The sequence below is a fragment of the Phaenicophaeus curvirostris genome, chromosome 8 (assembly GCF_032191515.1).
Source record: "Phaenicophaeus curvirostris isolate KB17595 chromosome 8, BPBGC_Pcur_1.0, whole genome shotgun sequence".
Classification (NCBI taxonomy): Eukaryota; Metazoa; Chordata; class Aves; order Cuculiformes; family Cuculidae; genus Phaenicophaeus; species Phaenicophaeus curvirostris.
In genome coordinates, this window is record NC_091399.1 from 10,205,339 (window position 1) to 10,222,833 (window position 17,495).

The 17,495-nt window shown below is 50.1% G+C and overlaps 1 protein-coding gene across 1 annotated transcript; it reads left to right on the plus strand.

The window, feature by feature from the left end:
• Nucleotides 1–9,281: 9,281 nt before the first annotated feature.
• On the plus strand, nt 9,282–17,013 carry LOC138723137 (flavin-containing monooxygenase 3-like). Its single transcript, XM_069862021.1, has 8 exons — nt 9,282–9,416; nt 12,972–13,160; nt 13,475–13,637; nt 14,528–14,670; nt 14,810–15,009; nt 15,139–15,497; nt 15,954–16,026; nt 16,677–17,013. Exons 1-8 carry the CDS (start codon nt 9,285–9,287, stop codon nt 17,011–17,013), a joined length of 1,596 nt encoding a protein of 531 aa, XP_069718122.1. The 5' UTR covers nt 9,282–9,284.
• Nucleotides 17,014–17,495: the final 482 nt, after the last annotated feature.

The following is a 17,495-nucleotide window of genomic DNA, read 5'->3' on the forward strand; positions in this document are numbered from 1 at the left end:
TTCAGTGATGGGTTCTGTCCAGGAATAATGAGGTTGAGAAGAACCTCATGCATCTTAACTGAGAAGTAAGTGCAAGCCTAAAACCGCTAGGGCTAAGAGCACTAGATTTCGCGTTCAGTCTTTCCACCTGTCATGAGCATAGGAGTGAGGAATGCTTGTTTATCTTTCAACGCTTTCTTCTATTTGAGTTGAGTTTAAATCCTTAGGTGGCTGGGTGGCTGTGACACTGCCTGTGACCATTGGGTGTGGTTTATCGATGGTTGGCCTGGCATTAGACTCATGACAGATGAGACAGGCTAAATTCAGATGATGAAGAAATGGGTTTAGAATAAGTGTCTTAAAGAATTTGTTTGTGTCAATTCTGACCTCAGCCCCCAAGAAATGTGACGGAATGAGAAGCACCGGTGATAGATGCGCTTGCAGCCCAGAAACCAACGGTGTCCTGGGCTGCGTCCAAAGCAATGGGACTGGCAATGGAGGGAATTGCGGCCCGCTGCTCCACTCTGGTGAGACCCCACCTGGAGCCCTGTGTTCAGCTCTGGAATCCCCAATGTACCAATGACACAGACCTGTTAGAGCGAGTCCAGACGAGGGCTTTGAAAAAATCATAGAGAATTCACCTCCAGACTGGAGCTGTGCTTATGGCTTCCTGGAGGTCCCTGGTGCATCAGTCCTTTACACAGATGCCTAAAGCTTCCTTGGACACAGGGCAACTGTTATTGCTTCAAGGGATGTAGGAAGCTTCTCTGTTTTAAAGGACTGAAAATCCTTGTGCTTGTGTTGTTGGTGACCTTAGTGAGTGGAAAATTAACTCCTGGGATTTACCCTCTTTTTTCCCCACAGAGGGAGCAGTGGCTGTGGCAGAGATGTTCTGTGCATCCAAAAGCCATGGGACTGGTGAGGGAGGGGATTCCAGCCCTCTGCTCCACTCTGGTGAGACCCCACCTGGAGCCCTGTGTTCAGCTCTGGAATCCCCAACATGCCAATGACACAGACCTGTTAGAGCGAGTCCAGACGAGGGCTACAAAGATGATCCGAGGGCTGGACCAGCTCTGCTGTGAGGACAGGCTGAGAGAGTTGGGGTTGTTCAGCCTTGAGGAGAGAAGGCTGCGGGGAGACCCTAGAGCATCTTCCAGTACTGAAAAGGGCTCCGGGAAAGCTGAGGAGGGACTTTTTACAAGGGCGTGGAGTTATAGGACAAGGGGAAATGGCTTTAAATTGGAGCGGGGAAGACTGAGTTTATGGATTGAGTTTATGGATTAAGTTTATGGATTCTCCAACTGCAGTAACCCCTGTTGCCTTTGGATTGTTGTGTTATAGACGCCCCTTGCCTAGGGAGGGGGCACATTGAAGGTGGGTGATGCACTGATGTAAACAGTGTTCCACAGACTGTGTGTCTCCTCAGAGCCATGCGAAAGCTGACCTCCACTTTCTCTTCTCCTCTAGAGTGGGCAGAGGATGGGCTACAATGCAGAGAAAAGCAGAGCAAGACAAGCAGCCAGCTAGAATCAAAGTGGAGAGAAATGCTGATGGCTGGTTAATAAGGAAGAGGTTCCACTGCTGAAACATGAGAATGTACATCATGAGTGTTCTTCTGTTTGGGGCTGGCAAGGGGGCTAGGACTGTTTCTTTGGTAAGAATTTGCATGCGGCTCTGAGGGTTCTCTTGGGATGCAATTAAAACCTGATTCCCAATCCTGGTTTTGTGAAGGAGAAGAACGGGCTGTAAGAGCTGAAGGAGGGGCTCTGTTTGGAGGTGGAGGTGTGAATGAAATCAGTCTGGCATAGCTTGGAACTCACCAGGTGCTGGGGTGTCATGCATGGTGGTGAGAGTTGCAGGGGATGGTTCCTTTAGAGCACAGTTACTTGGTAAGGTTTGCCATAACAACTTGTTCCCTTCATTCTTGCAGCAGAGAGAAGTTGACAGAAGGATCCGTGAAAAGCCCCTGCAGGATCCTGACTTGTGGGAGAGGGTGATGTGCGGGCATACAAGGGAGAGGGAAAAGCAATGTGTCGGTGCCCTCCATGCCAACAGCGTTCAGGTATGTGGCTTTCTCATTACTTGTCTTTGCTAATCACAGTTGATTGAGCTGACAGCCCTGGCTGGAGCGTTCTCCACTTCAACATTGCATGTGATGGCATCACATTTAGCGAACACCAGAGCAAACAACAGTATTAGGATGAAATGTTTTTCTCAGCAGAACCTGTGCGAAGGGAAGTGTTGCTTTTCATGCGAGAAACAAAATTGTCCTGGCTAATGAATGAAGCGTGCATACAGCAACTGTGTGTGCAGGCTAGTGCTTAGCTGCAAGCTTGCTTGTCTTTAACATGCCTCCACAGAGGACTGTCTTTAGGGCAAGCTGAAGAGCAGAGAGGGAAAGATGCAGCACTGTCAGGGGAGAGGTGTGGAGCTGCAGGAGGAGTTTCTGAAAGCAGCCGTTGCTGTGGCAGGCAGCCTCCAGCTGAATTGCCAAGTGAAGCTGTGCTGGGCTCAGCTGAAAAGGGCTGCATAAGGCTGTACAAATTACCTGTAAAACAAAAACATTGTGGGCCTTTTACTAAGGCACCTAATCGGCTTTTAACGTAGATCAAGCACTAAACTACCTGGAAAGCAACAGGTTTGGGTTTTGTTGTGTTTCGGAAGGCTATAGACGAGTTCTCTAAAAGCTGTTGGAGTTATTAGAAATTGAATGCCTCCCCCAGCATCCAAATCCTCGCCCCTCCAGACCTTCCATGTTCTGTTTCTTTTGGGCAGCCTTTGAAGAGAACTGTTGATTGAGTAACCAAGCTACGTGATTAATGATTCTGCACAGACAGTTGAACTAAACAAGCTGTAAAAAGCCCATCTGGGCTTTAAAAATAATATTAAAACAAATTCTCTCAGGGCTTTTATGAATCTCAGTCGGCTGAAACCACTTTCCATCTTGCAAGTTCTCCAGTTCCTCATGGTCTACTTTCAGGGGGACATGGGAAAACTTTAGCCGTTATTTTGAAGGAGATTCTCTTCTCGGCTTTCTTTGGGTGTGCTGTAGCGCGGCAGCTTGGAAGGTCAGAGAAGGAAATGTGGGTGAAGGAGGAAAGCGCTTTTGTCTTGGGGCCAAGGGACGCTTCCCGTCATTTCTCTGCTACCGTTCCTTTCTCCATGTTCCCTCTCACAGGTCCCTCTTCTCGGTGCTGCGTGGGAAGCGAATTGCCCTCCTTCATGTGCCCATGCCCAGCCTGAACATGTGGTCTCACTTGGACCATGTCAAGGTCGCCCTGTTGCTGTGTGACCGGGGACAGTGTATGTATATCCAGGAACACTTTGGCCTCTTCTGCCCAGGCACAGGGAAGCTGGAGGAACCCTGTGTAAACCAGCCTTGTCTGCATTAAAGTGTTTCATCGGTTGCCGTGTGCTGTGTATGGTTTATTTTTTCAGTGTTTAAAATGAAGAAAGAACAAGGCAGACAGCTGGGGGTATGTGACCCAGGCTCTGGCACTGGGAATGCCACGCTGTGCAGCACCCTTGGGTGTATTGGCAGTCGATTGACTTTGATGGGCTCGCTTGCTTGCTGAGGGAGTTCACTGGAGCAGGATTGCATGTGGATGTTCAGCAGGGAAATATTCTTGCTGTCCATGCATCTGCCACTTCAAAACACTCCCTTGTGTGGGATTTGAATTCCATGTGTTTTCCTGGACCAGGCCAGTTTTTCCTTTTTAGCCTTCATGTATTTCAAAGGTAAAGTACTTTACGTTGGGCCAGCTTTATCAGGACAACTCCCCCTCAGCCTCTGCCTCAAATCTCAAGAGATCTTACGCTTATACACACACAAACGGACCCAGGAGCCCCAAATTTTGGGAGTGCCCCCCCTCTACTGCCCTGGCAGCAGATCTGGGGGGGCTGTGGATTTTGGGGTTTCCTGGGGTTAGGAGCTTTGAAATTTGGGGGTGCCCCAAACTCTCATGAGATCTTGCGCTCCCCCTCAGCCATACCTCGACTCCCGTGAGAGAATTTTGGGGTCCTCAGGGGCTTTGGGAGGCATTGGGGGCAGCTGAGGTTGGGGGCTTGGGGATCTGTGAAGGTTTGGGGGGTCTGAGGGAAGGGTGTGGTGGGTTTGGGGGTTCCTGGGGGCTTTGGGGGGCTGGTGTGAAGTCTTTAGGTTCCCCTGAGGGTTCTGGGGGGCTTGGACTCAGTTTAGGGGTTCTTAGGAGGTTGGCAATGAAAATTTCCCCTCAAAATGCACCCAGAAGCCCCAACTTCTGGGGTGCCCCCATTTTTGGGTGCGCCCTGGACCCCCAATTTCCCCTCCTCGAATCCTCCTTCAACTCTTGTGAGACCTCGTGCTCCCCTTGAGGCACCCCCCAAATCTTGTGGGATCTGGGCTGGGTGCTCCTCAAAAATGAAATCCTAGCAGCTCAGGAACAGCCATCCCCATGTGCTGGAAAAGCAGCCATCGGGGAACAAAACCAGCTTGGTTGCATAGGGAGATCATCAAAAAGAAGAGAAATGTCTATGAGCTTTGGAAGCAGGGACAGGCATCTGGTGCACTACAGGGAGGAAGTGAGATCATACAGAGAAAAAATCAGGAAGGCTAAGGCCCAACTTGAATTCAGATTGGCCAAGTCTGGGAAAGATAACAGAAAATCTTTCTGTAAATACATTAACAATAAAAGGAGGACCAGGGAGAATATTCAGTCCCTATTGGATGCAGATGGAACAACAGTGACAGGGGATGAGGATACGGCTGAGGTACTTTAATGCCTTCTTTGCCTCAGTCTTTAATAGTAAGGAAAGCTGTTCCCTCTGTGTATACACTTCAGGAGTTAGAGGAGCAGAATGAGGCTCCCATGATCCAAGAGGAGGCGGTTAGAGACTTGCTTGCCCAGCTAGACACCCACAAGTCTATGGGGCCGGTTGGGATCCACCCAAGAGTATTGAAGGAGCTGGCAGATGTGCTGGCCAAACCCCTTTCCATCATCTTCCAGCAGTCCTGGCCGCCTGGTGAAGTTCCACCGGACTGGAGGCTGATGTTGTGCCCATCTACAAGAAGGGTCGCAGGGAGGATCCAGGGAACTACAGGCCTGTCAGTCTGACCTCAGTGCCAGGGAAAGTCATGGAGCAGGTGATCTTGAGTGCTGTCATGAAGCACATGCAAGAGAATCAGGTGATCAGGCCCAGTCAACACGGGTTCACGAAAGGCAGGTCTTGCCAAACTAACCTGATCGCCTTCTATGACAAAGTGACTCTCCTACTGGATGAGGGAAAGGCTGTGGATGTAGTCTTCTTGGACTTCAGTAAAGCCTTTGACACGGTTTCTCATAGCATTCTGCTTAGGAAACTCAAATACTGTGTTCAGTTCTGGGGCCCTTACCACAAGAAGGATGTTGAGGCTCTGGAGCATGTCCAGAGAAAAGCAACGAAGCTGAGGAAGGGGCTGGAGAACAAGTCTTATGAGGAGCAACTGAGGGAGCTGGGGTTGTTTAGCCTGGAGAAGAGGAGGCTGAGGGGAGACCTTATTGTTCTCTATAACTACCTGAAAAGAGGTTGTAGAGAGGAGGGGGGTGGCCTCCTCTCCCAAGTGACAGGTGACAGGACAAAGGGGAATGGCCTCAAACTCCACCAGGGGAGATTCAGACTAGATATCAGAAAAAAATTTCATGGGCACTGGAACAGGCTGCCCAGGGAGGTGGTTGATTCACCATCCCTGGAGGTATTTAAAAGTTGGGTGGATGAGGCACTGAGGGGCATGGTTTACTGGTTGATAGGAATGGTTGGACTCAATGATCCTGTGGGTCTTTTCCAACTTAGTGATTCTGTGATATCCTGAAAGCAAGGTAACTTTGAGCAGCTTATGCTACAATGGGGGCAGCTGTGGCTTCCCATGAGATTTTGCCTGATGCTTTCAGTAGTTTCTGGGTTCTCTAAAGATCCTACCTGCATCCAGACAATACTTCTAGAAAATATCACAAGGGCAAGAGAAAGAATGAGGAAAGACAGAAAAAGGGTCTGCCTAAGGATGAGTCCCAGGGAGGGCATGGAGATGGATTAGAGGTCTGCAGGACACTGAGCTCCAAGGCTGGGTCGTAGTGCAAAGGCAAAGGGGTTAGAGGAGAGATGTCTTTGAGATAGATGCTGTGAGATTTGTTATACTGTTGCAACTGCTGTACCTAAAAAAAAACTCATTTAAGGCATGGTGAGCCCCAGCACTTCTGGCTGTTCCAGAGGGCTCTGCCCAGCCTCCCACACTGGGTGCTTCTCATTTCACACTTCAAAGATGGTTGAACGATGTAGCTGCACATCAAAGGGCTGAGCAGAGTCTGAGGCAGCCCATGAGGTGCAGAGCCCCACTGCTCCCCAGCTGGGCTAGTGGCACCTTGGGCAAATTTGGTTCATCCCTGGCTGCCAACAGAGTCAGGAGCCCCTCTACAGCTCCAGCAGAGATCAGAGTGCCCTCCTCAAGGCTGAAGGCTGCTCCTGGCTGGCCTCGGGGTGATTGCTGTTATGAAGGTTTATTCCCCCTCAGTGCTGTGAGAGATCTTCCTTTTCCAAGCTGTTTCAATTGAAATGCCCCTTGGGGAAGCATCTGGCTCTTGATGTGGGCGTTGTGCTGCATCCAGTGCCACAGAGACTTGTCCAGCTGGAGCACAGGTAGTGCTGCCCACGGGCGAAGTGCTGCCCAGCCTCGCAGCCAGGGTGTGTGCCCAGTGTCTCTCTGGCTGCTGCCCCAGGGAGCATTTGCATAGGATCATTAAGGTTGGAAAAGTCCTCTAGAGTCATCCTGTCCAACCATCAGCCCAACACCACCATGCTTACTAAACCAGGTCCTGAAGTGCCATGTCTACATGTTTTCTGAACACCTCTGGGATGGGTACTCCGCCACTGCCCTGGGCAGCTTTTGCCAGTATTTTACCACTGTTTTTCCTGATATCCCATCTGAACCTTCCCTGGTGCAACTTGAGGCTACTTCCTCTTGTCCTATCACTTGCTGCCTGGGAGAAGAAACCAACACCCATCTCACCACAATCTCTTTTCAGGCTGCTGCAGAGAGCAATGAGGTCTCCCCTCAGCCTCCTCCAGGCTAAACAACCCCAGATCCCTCAGACACTCCTCATAAGACTTGTGCATGCAGCAAATGGATCAAAACTGGTGGATTTTTCACTCTGCTTTGCTGATACTTCAAGCAGTACAGTTGAGAGTGGCTCTATGGGAACTGTGGTTGCCACTGACCCCTACCCACCACCCACCTCAGCCCCCAGTTAATGAATACAGGTGTACTGGCACAGCAGCCAGGGCAAACAGAGCTGTGATCACACAAGCTGTGTGCGTGGCTGGGATCCCAGTGTGTGCTAAGGCCAACTGTGCCACGGGCTTCTTATGGCTCCCATCACTGCAGGTTGTCCCCAGTAGGATTCCTGTTGTCATGCTGTGACCTGTTTGAGCATCACAGGGAAACAGCACCAGCCTGAGCCCTGCTGCTGGCGTGAGACACCTTCGGGCTGGGAGAGGGAAGATTTTGCAGGCGAGACTGCTTTTTCCAACTGTTCTTGCTCTTTGGGAGGTTAGGAGCCCTCTTCCACTCTTGCTTTCCTGTAGCATATGATAAAAGTCAAACAGGTGTTTGTAGACACTGGGCAGAACTAGCTCTGGTGCCACTAGAGACGTTGAATTTTTTTTATTTTTATGCCCCTCCCACCCCCAAGGTTTTTTTTGGACACCTTAACTTTTCTCCTTTTCCCTGCTTTCCCACAACTGCAGTTCTCCTTCCCTTTGTTTTGTTTTCTTAGAGAGGGAAAATATGTCCAATTATTTTTCTTGGTGGAAAATGGCAGCTGTGAAATGATGAACCAACAGGTCCGTGGCTTCTCCCTCGTTCAGACCTTTGGCAGCTGAGTCACTCCAGGTGAATTATTGACTTTTACTGCACCTTTGTTCCTCTCCCTCTGCCTGGGGTTGACTTTTCCTGTCCAGAGGAGAAGGCGTGTGCTTTCACTGGGTATCACTCCTGGGTGCAGTTTGCTGACAAATGCTTTAATTCACAGAATTCCTCCTCCAGGTCATGCCCTGCAGGTGAGGATCCACACCTCTCCTGGGTTGGGAACCCATGAAGATGCCTTGGCAGTTTATTTGTATTAAGTCATCATAACCATGACTCCAAAGTGATCAGCTTTGAAAAAGCCCAAGCTTGAAAAGCCCAACCAATTTGGCAGATAGTGTTAAAATGAGCATTTTAATTCTTTTCAGTTTGGTTGTTCAATCATCTTTCTGGCATTCTCTGCTCTCTTTTATTTCAGGTTAATCTACGATGAATTAACAGTCCACCTTAGCTTTCAAGGCTCCAGCAGCTTCACACTGTGGTCTTTCAGACAGGCGTACTCCCAGCAGAACGATTCTACCTCAGGACCTGTCTGAAGGCAGGGATTTAATGGATGAACTCACACAATGAGACTTATATGAAGATCACAGAGATGGAATGGGATCTGCAAATGGACTCCTCTGCACTTGCCTGCATTTAGTCCTTCCTCTGAGATGTCCTCTGAAACTTACTTGCTCCTTTAACTAAAAGAGGGGAAGCGGTCAGATGCTTCGAACAGGAACCTGCCTGGTGCCAGGGTCTCTGGTCCCTGGGGTGTCACTGTAACTCCCCTCTTTGCAGGGCAACAACTGCAGTGGTGGAGGGATGGGGTGAGGTTGAGCAGCCTGGTTCTACCTGCTGTTCTTGGTGACACAGATGTTGCCCTTCCATTTTGGAGAGGGGTATCTATGGACATGCATGAGACATGCTGCTTGTCCCACAGGCCCAGGGTGGCCACTGCTGCTTAATGACCCTGGACTCTAGCTTGCAATAATTTCATTTCACTTTATTTCCTAATTTAGGACCTCTGCACCCACAGCTACTCCTCGTGCTACAGTTAAAGTCCAAACAGTGCAAGTCACTCATCAAAACAGTCCATTAGTGCTGGCCCTGCCTCCTGTGCAGCACTGCATAAAAGAGCTCTGCTCTTTTGGGGAAATCTCCTTCTGAGCTATCGCTTGTCTGCATGAGAGAGCCCCTGGGTACAGGGAAAGCTCTTCCACTCTGCCCCAAACTTACCCACACATCTGGAGGCTGCACAGGAAGCGGGTGAGCAAGGATCAGCAAGAAACCCCTGGGATATTTAAGGAGCTGGGGAAGTTGTGCTGGAGAGGGAGTGCCCTGCTCCTGCGGGGCACTGCTGGGGCTGCAGACCCACCTGAGTGAGTGTGTCCAGCTGGTTTCTGCTCCAGCACAGCCTTGTCCCACGATGTTTCTTCACAGGCAGGACAGCATGGTGAGGCATGTGGCAGTGGTGGGCGCGGGCGTCAGTGGGCTGGCGGCCATCAAGTGCTGCCTGGAAGAAGGGCTGGAGCCCACCTGCTTTGAGAGGAGCGAGAGCATCGGGGGGCTCTGGTACTACACGGTGAGTGGCTTTGGCTATCTATTTTCAGAGCTGGCTGCGGAATTTGGTGTCCTCGGGGCTGGGAGGCTGCACCCACCCTGCATGCCTGTACACATTTGCTCTGCTCTGGTGGCTGCACATGGGAGGTCTTGGCTGGTTCAGTAAAGATCCCCAGGTCCCCTCACTTACCCTGAGAACAGCCTGGCCATCTCCTGGCTTGCTGAGCCAAGTCACGTCTGAACTGCCAACCTCTCTCCTTTGGGGAACAGAGGGAGCTGCTAGATTCTGGGGGCTGCAATCCTTCAGGCTTCTCCAACTATGTGCTCCCATTCCCTTCAAAGCACATGAAGATAGAGACTGCTCTAAAATGCAGGTCTTTAGGCCCTGCAAAAGCCTCCCTGCAGGGTTGCCAGCTGTCACCCCACCTTGGAGACCACTCACTGCTGCTCAAAGTAGGTCTCAGCCTGCTTTTACACAGTGGCCAAGCACCATGGAGCTAAAAAGGAACCCGAATTAATAGTTAGAGGTTCAGACCCAGAGCCACCTTGCACCACATACCTGTGCCTGGCAGGCTGGCCCCAAGGGATGTGTTTGGGGTCAGATTGTGGCTGCAAGAGCAGAGTGCTATTAGGGAAAGGAATTGAGTTAAACCCCAGGGTAGAGGCAGAGAGGGCAGAAAAATTGTTCTGTGTGATTGGAAACATTTGATTCATCTTAAAACAGGGACCATATGGTTTCTGTCTTTTCTGGGAAGGACTCCAGTAAATTCCTCCAGAAAGTTTGGCAGTGCTTTTTGATATTTATAGTGGAGAATTTCAGAGCAAAATGGCAACATCGAAGGGAAAAGTCAAAAACACTTAAGTTCCTCCTTTACTTTGTTTTTGTTCACTTGTTTCTTTCTTGAAAGTTGTTAATCATTTGGCCAACCTAAATACAAATTTTAGAGCATGGAAGCCTTACTGCAATTTTCCCAGCTCCGTACTGGCGTCAAAGCCATCAGGAAAGGGAAATGCATTAGCTGTGTTTTGTGCTGTGAAGTGCTGAGTGTCAGAGCAGACATAGCTGCTGGTGAAGTGGCTGGAGAACAGGCCTTATGAGGAACGGCTGAGAGAGCTGGGGTTGTTTAGCCTGGAGAAGAGGAGGCTGAGGGGAGACCTCATTGCTCTCTACAACTACCTAAAAGGAAGTTGTGGAGACGAGGGTGCTGGCCTCTTCTTTTAAGTGACAGGGGACAGGACAAGAGGGAATGGCCTCAAGCTCTGCCAGGGGAGATTTAGGCTGGACATTAGGAAAAAAATTTTCACAGAAAGGGTGATTGGTCCCTGGCAGAGGCTGCCCAGGGAGGTGGTTGAGTCATCTTCCCTGGAGATGTTTAAGGGATGGGTGGATGAGGTGCTGAGGGGCATGGTTTAGTGTTTGGTAGGAATGGTCGGACTCAATGATCCTGTGGGTCTTTTCCAACTTGCTGATTCTATGATTTTATGATTCTATAGCTGGTGCACTCGCGATGGGGACAGGGGAATGTGTGGGGCTGGCTGTTTTGGGCAGGACCTGACCAGGCCAGCCCAGGCCCCACTGCATGCACGGCAGTCTTGGGCATTTCAGTCAATCCCACATGTGCTGCCTTTCTAGATGTCAGTGGGATGCTGACCGGCTGGCATGGGCATTGCCAGCAGTAGACACAAGTCTCTGTCCACATCCCTGGCCAGACCTGCCCTGTGGTTGCATAAAGCACAAGTAGCTGAGCCACTGTGCCAAAGTAAATGTGTCCAGCTGGGCTTCTACCTTCACTTGTGTGCACAAAGGAGCAATGCCCGGGAGTGCCTGCGGGTTTTGGAAGCTTTACAGGCAGCCCTGGAGGAAGCTGGTCAATGGGAGGTCCCACACCACTTGTCTCTTGTGAGATTTCAAGTATGCATGTGTGCAGCTGTGTTGCATGTGACCTCCTGATGCTTTCTGGACATGTGGTGGAGAGGCTCTGCTAAGTTTCTTCCTCAGCATTCCCTTTCCCAGAGGTTTCCGCTTTCCATAGCAGATGTACATGTAACCAGCTCCTAAATGCCTTGGGCAATGCAAACCTTCCCCCAGCCTTTTAGTACACCTCTGTTCTCATAGAGGGTTATTTGGTTATTGCACTTGATAGCTTTTTGTGGCTTTTCCCCTTGAGGGTGATGGTATCTGGATGAGTTGGTGCAGGGCTTCAGAACAGGAAGGGGTCACATCTCTCAGACAGGACATAGAATCATAGAATAGCTAGGGTTGGAAGGGACCTTAAAGATGACCCAGTTCCAATCCCCCTTCCCTGGGCAGGGACACCCCACTAGATCAGGCTGCCCAAGCTCCATCCAACCTGTCCTTGAACACCTCCAGGGATGGGGCAGCCACAACTTTCCTGGGCAACCTGGGCCAGTGTCTCACCACTCTCATGGTGAAGAAATTCTTCCTAATGTCTAGTTTAAATCTGCCCCTCTCTAGTTTATACCCATTGCCCCTCATCCAATCACCACAAGCCTTTATGAACAGTCCCTCTCAAGATTTCTTGTAGGTCCCTTTCAGGTACTGGAAGGTTGCTATAAGATCTCCTCAGAGCCCTGTCTTTTCCAGGCTAAACAGGCCCAACTCTCTCAGCTTGTCGTCATATGGGAGGTGCTCCAGCCCTCGTATCATCTTTGTAGCCCCCACTCTGGACCTGTTCCAACAGCTCCATCTCCTTCTTATGTTGAGGATTCCAGAACTGGACACAGTACTCCAGATGAGGTCTGACCAGAGAGGAACAGAGGGGCAGAATCACCTCTCTTGCTCTGCTGGCCACGCTTCTTTTGATGCAGTCCAGGACACGGTTGGCCTTCTGGGCTGTGAGTACACACGGTGGCTCATGTTGAGCTTCTCATCGACCAGCACCCCCAAGTCCTTCTCTGCGGGGCAGCTCTCAATCACGTCATCCCTCATCGTGTACTGAAATTGGAGATTGCCCTGACTCAGGCACAGGACCTTGCACTTAGCCCTGTTGAACCTCATGAGTTTCTCACAGGCCCACTTTCCAGTCTGTCCAGGTCCCTCTGGATGACATCCCGTCCTTGGTGTGGCAACTGCACCACTCAGCTTGGTGTCATCTGCAAACTTGCTGAGGGTGAACTCAATCTCACTGTCAGTATCACTGATGAAGACATTAAACAGCACTGGTCCCAGTACGGACCCCTGAGGGACACTACTTGTCATGGATCTCCATCTGGACTTTGAGCCATTGACCGCTACTCTCTGAATACTGCCCAACCAGCTTCTTATCTGCTGTGCCGTCCACCCATCAAATCCATATCTCTCCAGTTTAGAGAGGAGGATGTTTTGGGGGACCGTGTCAAAGGCTTTACTGAAGCCTGGATTGATCACATACATCAGTTTACCCTTGTCCACTGCTGTGGTTACCCCATCATAGAAAGCCACTAAGTTGGTCATACAGGATTTGCCCCTGGTGAAGCTGTGCTGGCTGCCATTAATCACCTCCACGTCCTTCATGTGCTTTAGCAGAGCTTCTAGGAGGATTTGTTCCATGACATGTCTGCGCTCCTCTCCCTCCAGGACCAGGCAGAGGAAGGCAGAGCCAGCATCTACCGCACTGTCTTCACCAACTCCTGCAAAGAGATGATGTGTTACCCTGACTTCCCCTTCCCTGGCAACCACCCCAACTACATGCACAATGCCAGGCTCCAGCAGTACATCTGCAAGTACGCCGAGCACTTTGACCTCCTCCAGCACATACATTTCAAGGTGAAACACCTGGAGTTGGAGAGGGGCAGCTAGTAGTGGGGGGACATGGGTGGGAGAGACATCACCTCTGTGCCCAGGTTTCCCTCTTGCAGGGAAGACCCTGGGAGAAAAATATCCTGGGGAAAACCCTCCTGTTTTTATTAAAGCAGGTCTCAGCAGTTCCCCTCTCTATGCACTCCCCAGAGCTGCCAGCATGAAATTCAAGGGGCAAAAATCCTCTGGGCTCCCTGGGACCTCTGAATCCCACTGACTCCCTAAACCTCCTGGTCTGCTCCACAGACACCAAAGGATCTCTTTCTTTTGTTTCCTTTAAGACCCTGGTCACCAAGGTTAAAAAACACCGAGACTTTTCTGTGACGGGGCAGTGGGAGGTGGTGACCCAAAGAGATGGGAAGGAAGAGACACTGGTTTTTGATGCAGTTATGATTTGCTCTGGGCATCACGTCTACCCAAACCTCCCCCTCACTGACTTCCCAGGTAAGAGGTGCTTGTGGAATTCACCCACTGAGACGCAGCCAGGCTGACCTTCCATCACAATGTTCTTCCCCAGAAAAAACACCTTTTCAGCAATAAAAGGGAGATTAATATTTTTGGGGATGGGGGCTAGTTCAGGAAATCAAAACCTCTGGGTTTGTTTTTTTTTTAAGAAAAGAAGTTCAATATCCAAACTGAGTTATGAAACAAGGTGCAATATTAATCTTTCCCGGGGGAAAAAAAAGAAAAAAAACAAAACATTTTAGGCTGTTTCCTTTAACTGAAGATTTTTCATAAAAGGATTTTGTAAACTACTTTTTTTTTGGCATTTCCTCCTGATTTGTAGTACAAATGCCATGTGTGTCACGCCGCTAGCATTTGCCTCTCTATGCACAGGCACATAATTGGGAAATCTTTCTCTGGCAAGAAATATTTGGTGCTGGGGTTGTGGAGGACATGGGCTTGAGGCATTAACTGGTTAGGAAAGCTCCCCTCAGGTCCTTTGCCAACTTCTCTTTTAAAAATGAAAGCTGCTTCCCTGTCAGTCACTACCACAAGGGTGCACAGGCACACTGAGAGGATGGAGTGTGGCTGTCCGGGCACATCGAAGTGATGTTGGGGTTGCGATAGTGCCCTTTTGGGGTACAGAAACACCCTGCAAAAGTATCCAGTGCTTGCACACTCTTTTTTTGCAAATATTGAATGAAGCCAGTGACAAATCCTATCTGACTTCAAGTCCACAGCATCACTCTGTGCACAGAAGACATCTGCTGTGACAAACACTTAGACAGATGCTCCAGCAGCATCTACAGGAAGGGGATATCCCAAGGCCAGCAGAGTTTCTCCTTTTAATTCTTGGGGTGAATTAGGACTTTTTCTGTTCTTCTCCCCAGGAATACAGAAATTTAAAGGCTGCTATTTCCACAGCCGGGAGTACAAGGAGCCAGTGAAGTTCAGAGGGAAGAAGGTGCTGGTGATAGGCTTGGGCAACTCTGGCTGTGACATTGCTGTGGAACTCAGCACTGTGGCATCACAGGTATGAGGATCTACTCCAGAGCCACTGGGAAAGGGAAGGGGAGGTATCTCTGTCTGCTTGAGCATGTGCCACGGCCTCTTTGAGACAGCCCTGGGGGCTGGCAGCCACCTCTACCTGGATTACCTGGATGTCCCTCCAGGTCTACCTGAGCTCCCGAAGTGGGTCCTGGGTGATGAGCCGCGTCTGGGACAATGGCTATCCATGGGACATGTTGCTCGTCACTCGTTTCCGGACCTGGCTGGGGAACATCCTCCCCAGGGTGCTCAGTGACTGGCTGTATGTGAGAAGCATGAACCGATTCTTCAAGCATGAGAACTTCGGCCTCATGCCACTGGACAGGTATGCACAGGGCCATCCATTCCCCGAGCCCCTCAGGGGTGACGGTTCTCTGCAGGGCTGGTCCGTGCCTATCCTGGGCCAGCAGCAGAAGCCACCTCTGTGACAGCCCCACAACCTTTGCCCTTGCAGAACTTCCCGCAAGGAGCCGGTGTTCAACGATGACCTCCCAAGTCGCATTGCCTGTGGCGTGGTGGTGATAAAGCCAAATGTGAAAGAGTTCAGAGAGACGTCTGTCTTGTTCGAGGATGGGACTGTGCAGGATGATGTTGATGTGGTCATCTTCTCCACTGGTTACAGTTACTCCTACCCTTTTATGGAGGATGATTCTATTATCAAAAGCAGGGATAACCAAGTTACCCTCTATAAAGGCATCCTCCCTCCTCAGCTGGAGAAGCCAACCATGGCAGTCATTGGGCTGGTTCAGTCTCTCGGACCCATCATCCCAACAGCAGACCTTCAGTGCCGCTGGGCAGTCAAGGTGTTTCAGGGTAGGTAGATAGACACGTGTTGGGCAAAGGTTTAGCTTCTGTTAACAGGAAGTAGCATTTTCCAGCGATGACATGCAGCTTCAAACTGAAAGTTAGGTCAGTGCCTGAGCACTGAAGAACACAACAAAGTGTGGCCAGAAATACCAGGATGGGATCTCCATGTGATGGGGTGCCTTGCACCACAGCAGCAAGTCACCTCTCAGCCTGCTGCAGATGGCAATGAGGTCTCCATGGCAGGGCTGTCTAGGGAAGAACTGTATCTCTGTATACCTTAAAGGACAGGGGAGCCAGTGCTATCACATTGTCAGCTTCCAAGGTTGATCCAAGCCCAGATCTTGACACCAATGGGAAGAGAGGCACCCAAGGGCTCAGCTGATCCCTTCAAACCCCACTTTCTGCAGGAGAGATCTACCGAGTGTCATCTCCCCTTGCTGATGCTCTTCCTGCTCCTTCCAGGGCAGTGCACGCTCCCCTCAGCCAGTGAGATGATGGATGACATTGATGAGAAGATGGGAAAGAAGCTCAAGTGGTAAGTGCAGCTTACACAACTCCCAGTGCTGGCAGAAGAGCCCTGCCATTGTCTCAGCTCCAAGTGAGCTGGATATAGGCACCGTGGAGGCCTGAATCAGGCAAGTTCGTGTGGAAAATTCATGATGGAAAGTTTTCCTGTCTGAAAATGCTTTTTTGCCATCACTTAGTGTTATCAAGCTGAAAAGCCATTTCTCATTCACACACTGGGTTAGGCTCCAGCAGAAACAGAACATTTCCATCATTATTCTTAAAAGTGACACTCTTTTGTTTCATAAAGACCGTGAAAGTGCCTTGCTTTCCCCCTCTCTGAGTCTATCCAATATAATAGTGAAGAAATACTTCAAAAATACGAATATTACCAGTGAAAGCTGAACCTGGCCCAAGCAATGTTTTCTTTTGGTTTTAGAAACTGTTGCATTGTAGGAAGTTTCAAAATGCAATGTTTTCTTGTGACCCAGGTTCTTTCACAAACAGCAGCAATTATGCACATCCCCTGGAGCCATGAGCCCCAGGCAGCTCTGCTCCTCAGCTTTGGCAGGGGAGAGCAGGAGGCAGATTATGCATGCACTGCGCTTAAAGAAAACAATTTAAAAATAAAGGATAAAAACCTAAAACAGCCTCTCTTTTCCTCTCCTCTCTCCCCCCAAGGTACAGGAACAGCACCACGCTGCAGACGGATTATATCACCTACATGGATGAGCTGGCCTCTGCCATCGGTGTGAAACCCAACGTTCCAAAGCTCCTGCTAACAGACCCCCGGCTGGCCCTGGAGGTCATCTTCGGCCCCTGCACCCCCTACCAGTACCGGCTGAGGGGCCCAGGGAAGTGGAGTGGGGCCAGAGACGCCATCCTCACCCAGTGGGATCGGACACTGCAGGCTACACAGACACGTGTCACCCCTGACACCCGCACCTCCTTCCCCTGCCGGGGGGTGCTGGGGGTGCTCTTCCTCCTGCTCCTCCTCCTTGCTGTGCTTTACTACTAGGGGACCCTGGAGGGGTATGGGGAAGGTTGCGGGAGTACTGAGCAGCATGCGTGCCTGAGATGCTTTCTCTGCTTGGCAATGTGTGCTGCTGCCCTGCTCATTACCCTAAAAAATAGTTTATCAAAAGATCCCTACAAAATGACATTGATAAATCAGGTGCAATATACCCACCTGGTTAATTTGGGAATATGAAAGAGAGTAAATACCAGCCCCAGTAAGTAATGTTGGTTATTTTACCACTCTAAATGTGCTCAAGCAGTGGTGCGCTGCTACACATCTTTAAATCTCCATGTCTCCTGTCCCTTTTTCTGGTGGAAAACTGGAGTAAACACGTTTGGGTTTTGAGAAAGGTTTTGGTGTAGAGCTTGTACTCTGGCTAAAACAACCTTGCCTGAACTAACCCTTTTGAAATACAATTTTCAGAAGCAAAGAAAAAGATCTACTTTTTTCCACCAGTGGGAAAACATGTCCAAATGAAAAAA

Coding starts and splice junctions, on each gene's coding strand:
- LOC138723137 (XM_069862021.1), top strand. CDS start 9,285: ATGGTGAGGCATGTGGCAGTGGTGGGCGCGGGCGTCAGTGGGCTGGCG. Junction 15,010..15,138: donor GGCCTCATGCCACTGGACAG/GTATGCACAGGG, acceptor TTGCCCTTGCAG/AACTTCCCGCAAGGAGCCGG. Junction 15,498..15,953: donor GGCAGTCAAGGTGTTTCAGG/GTAGGTAGATAG, acceptor TGCTCCTTCCAG/GGCAGTGCACGCTCCCCTCA.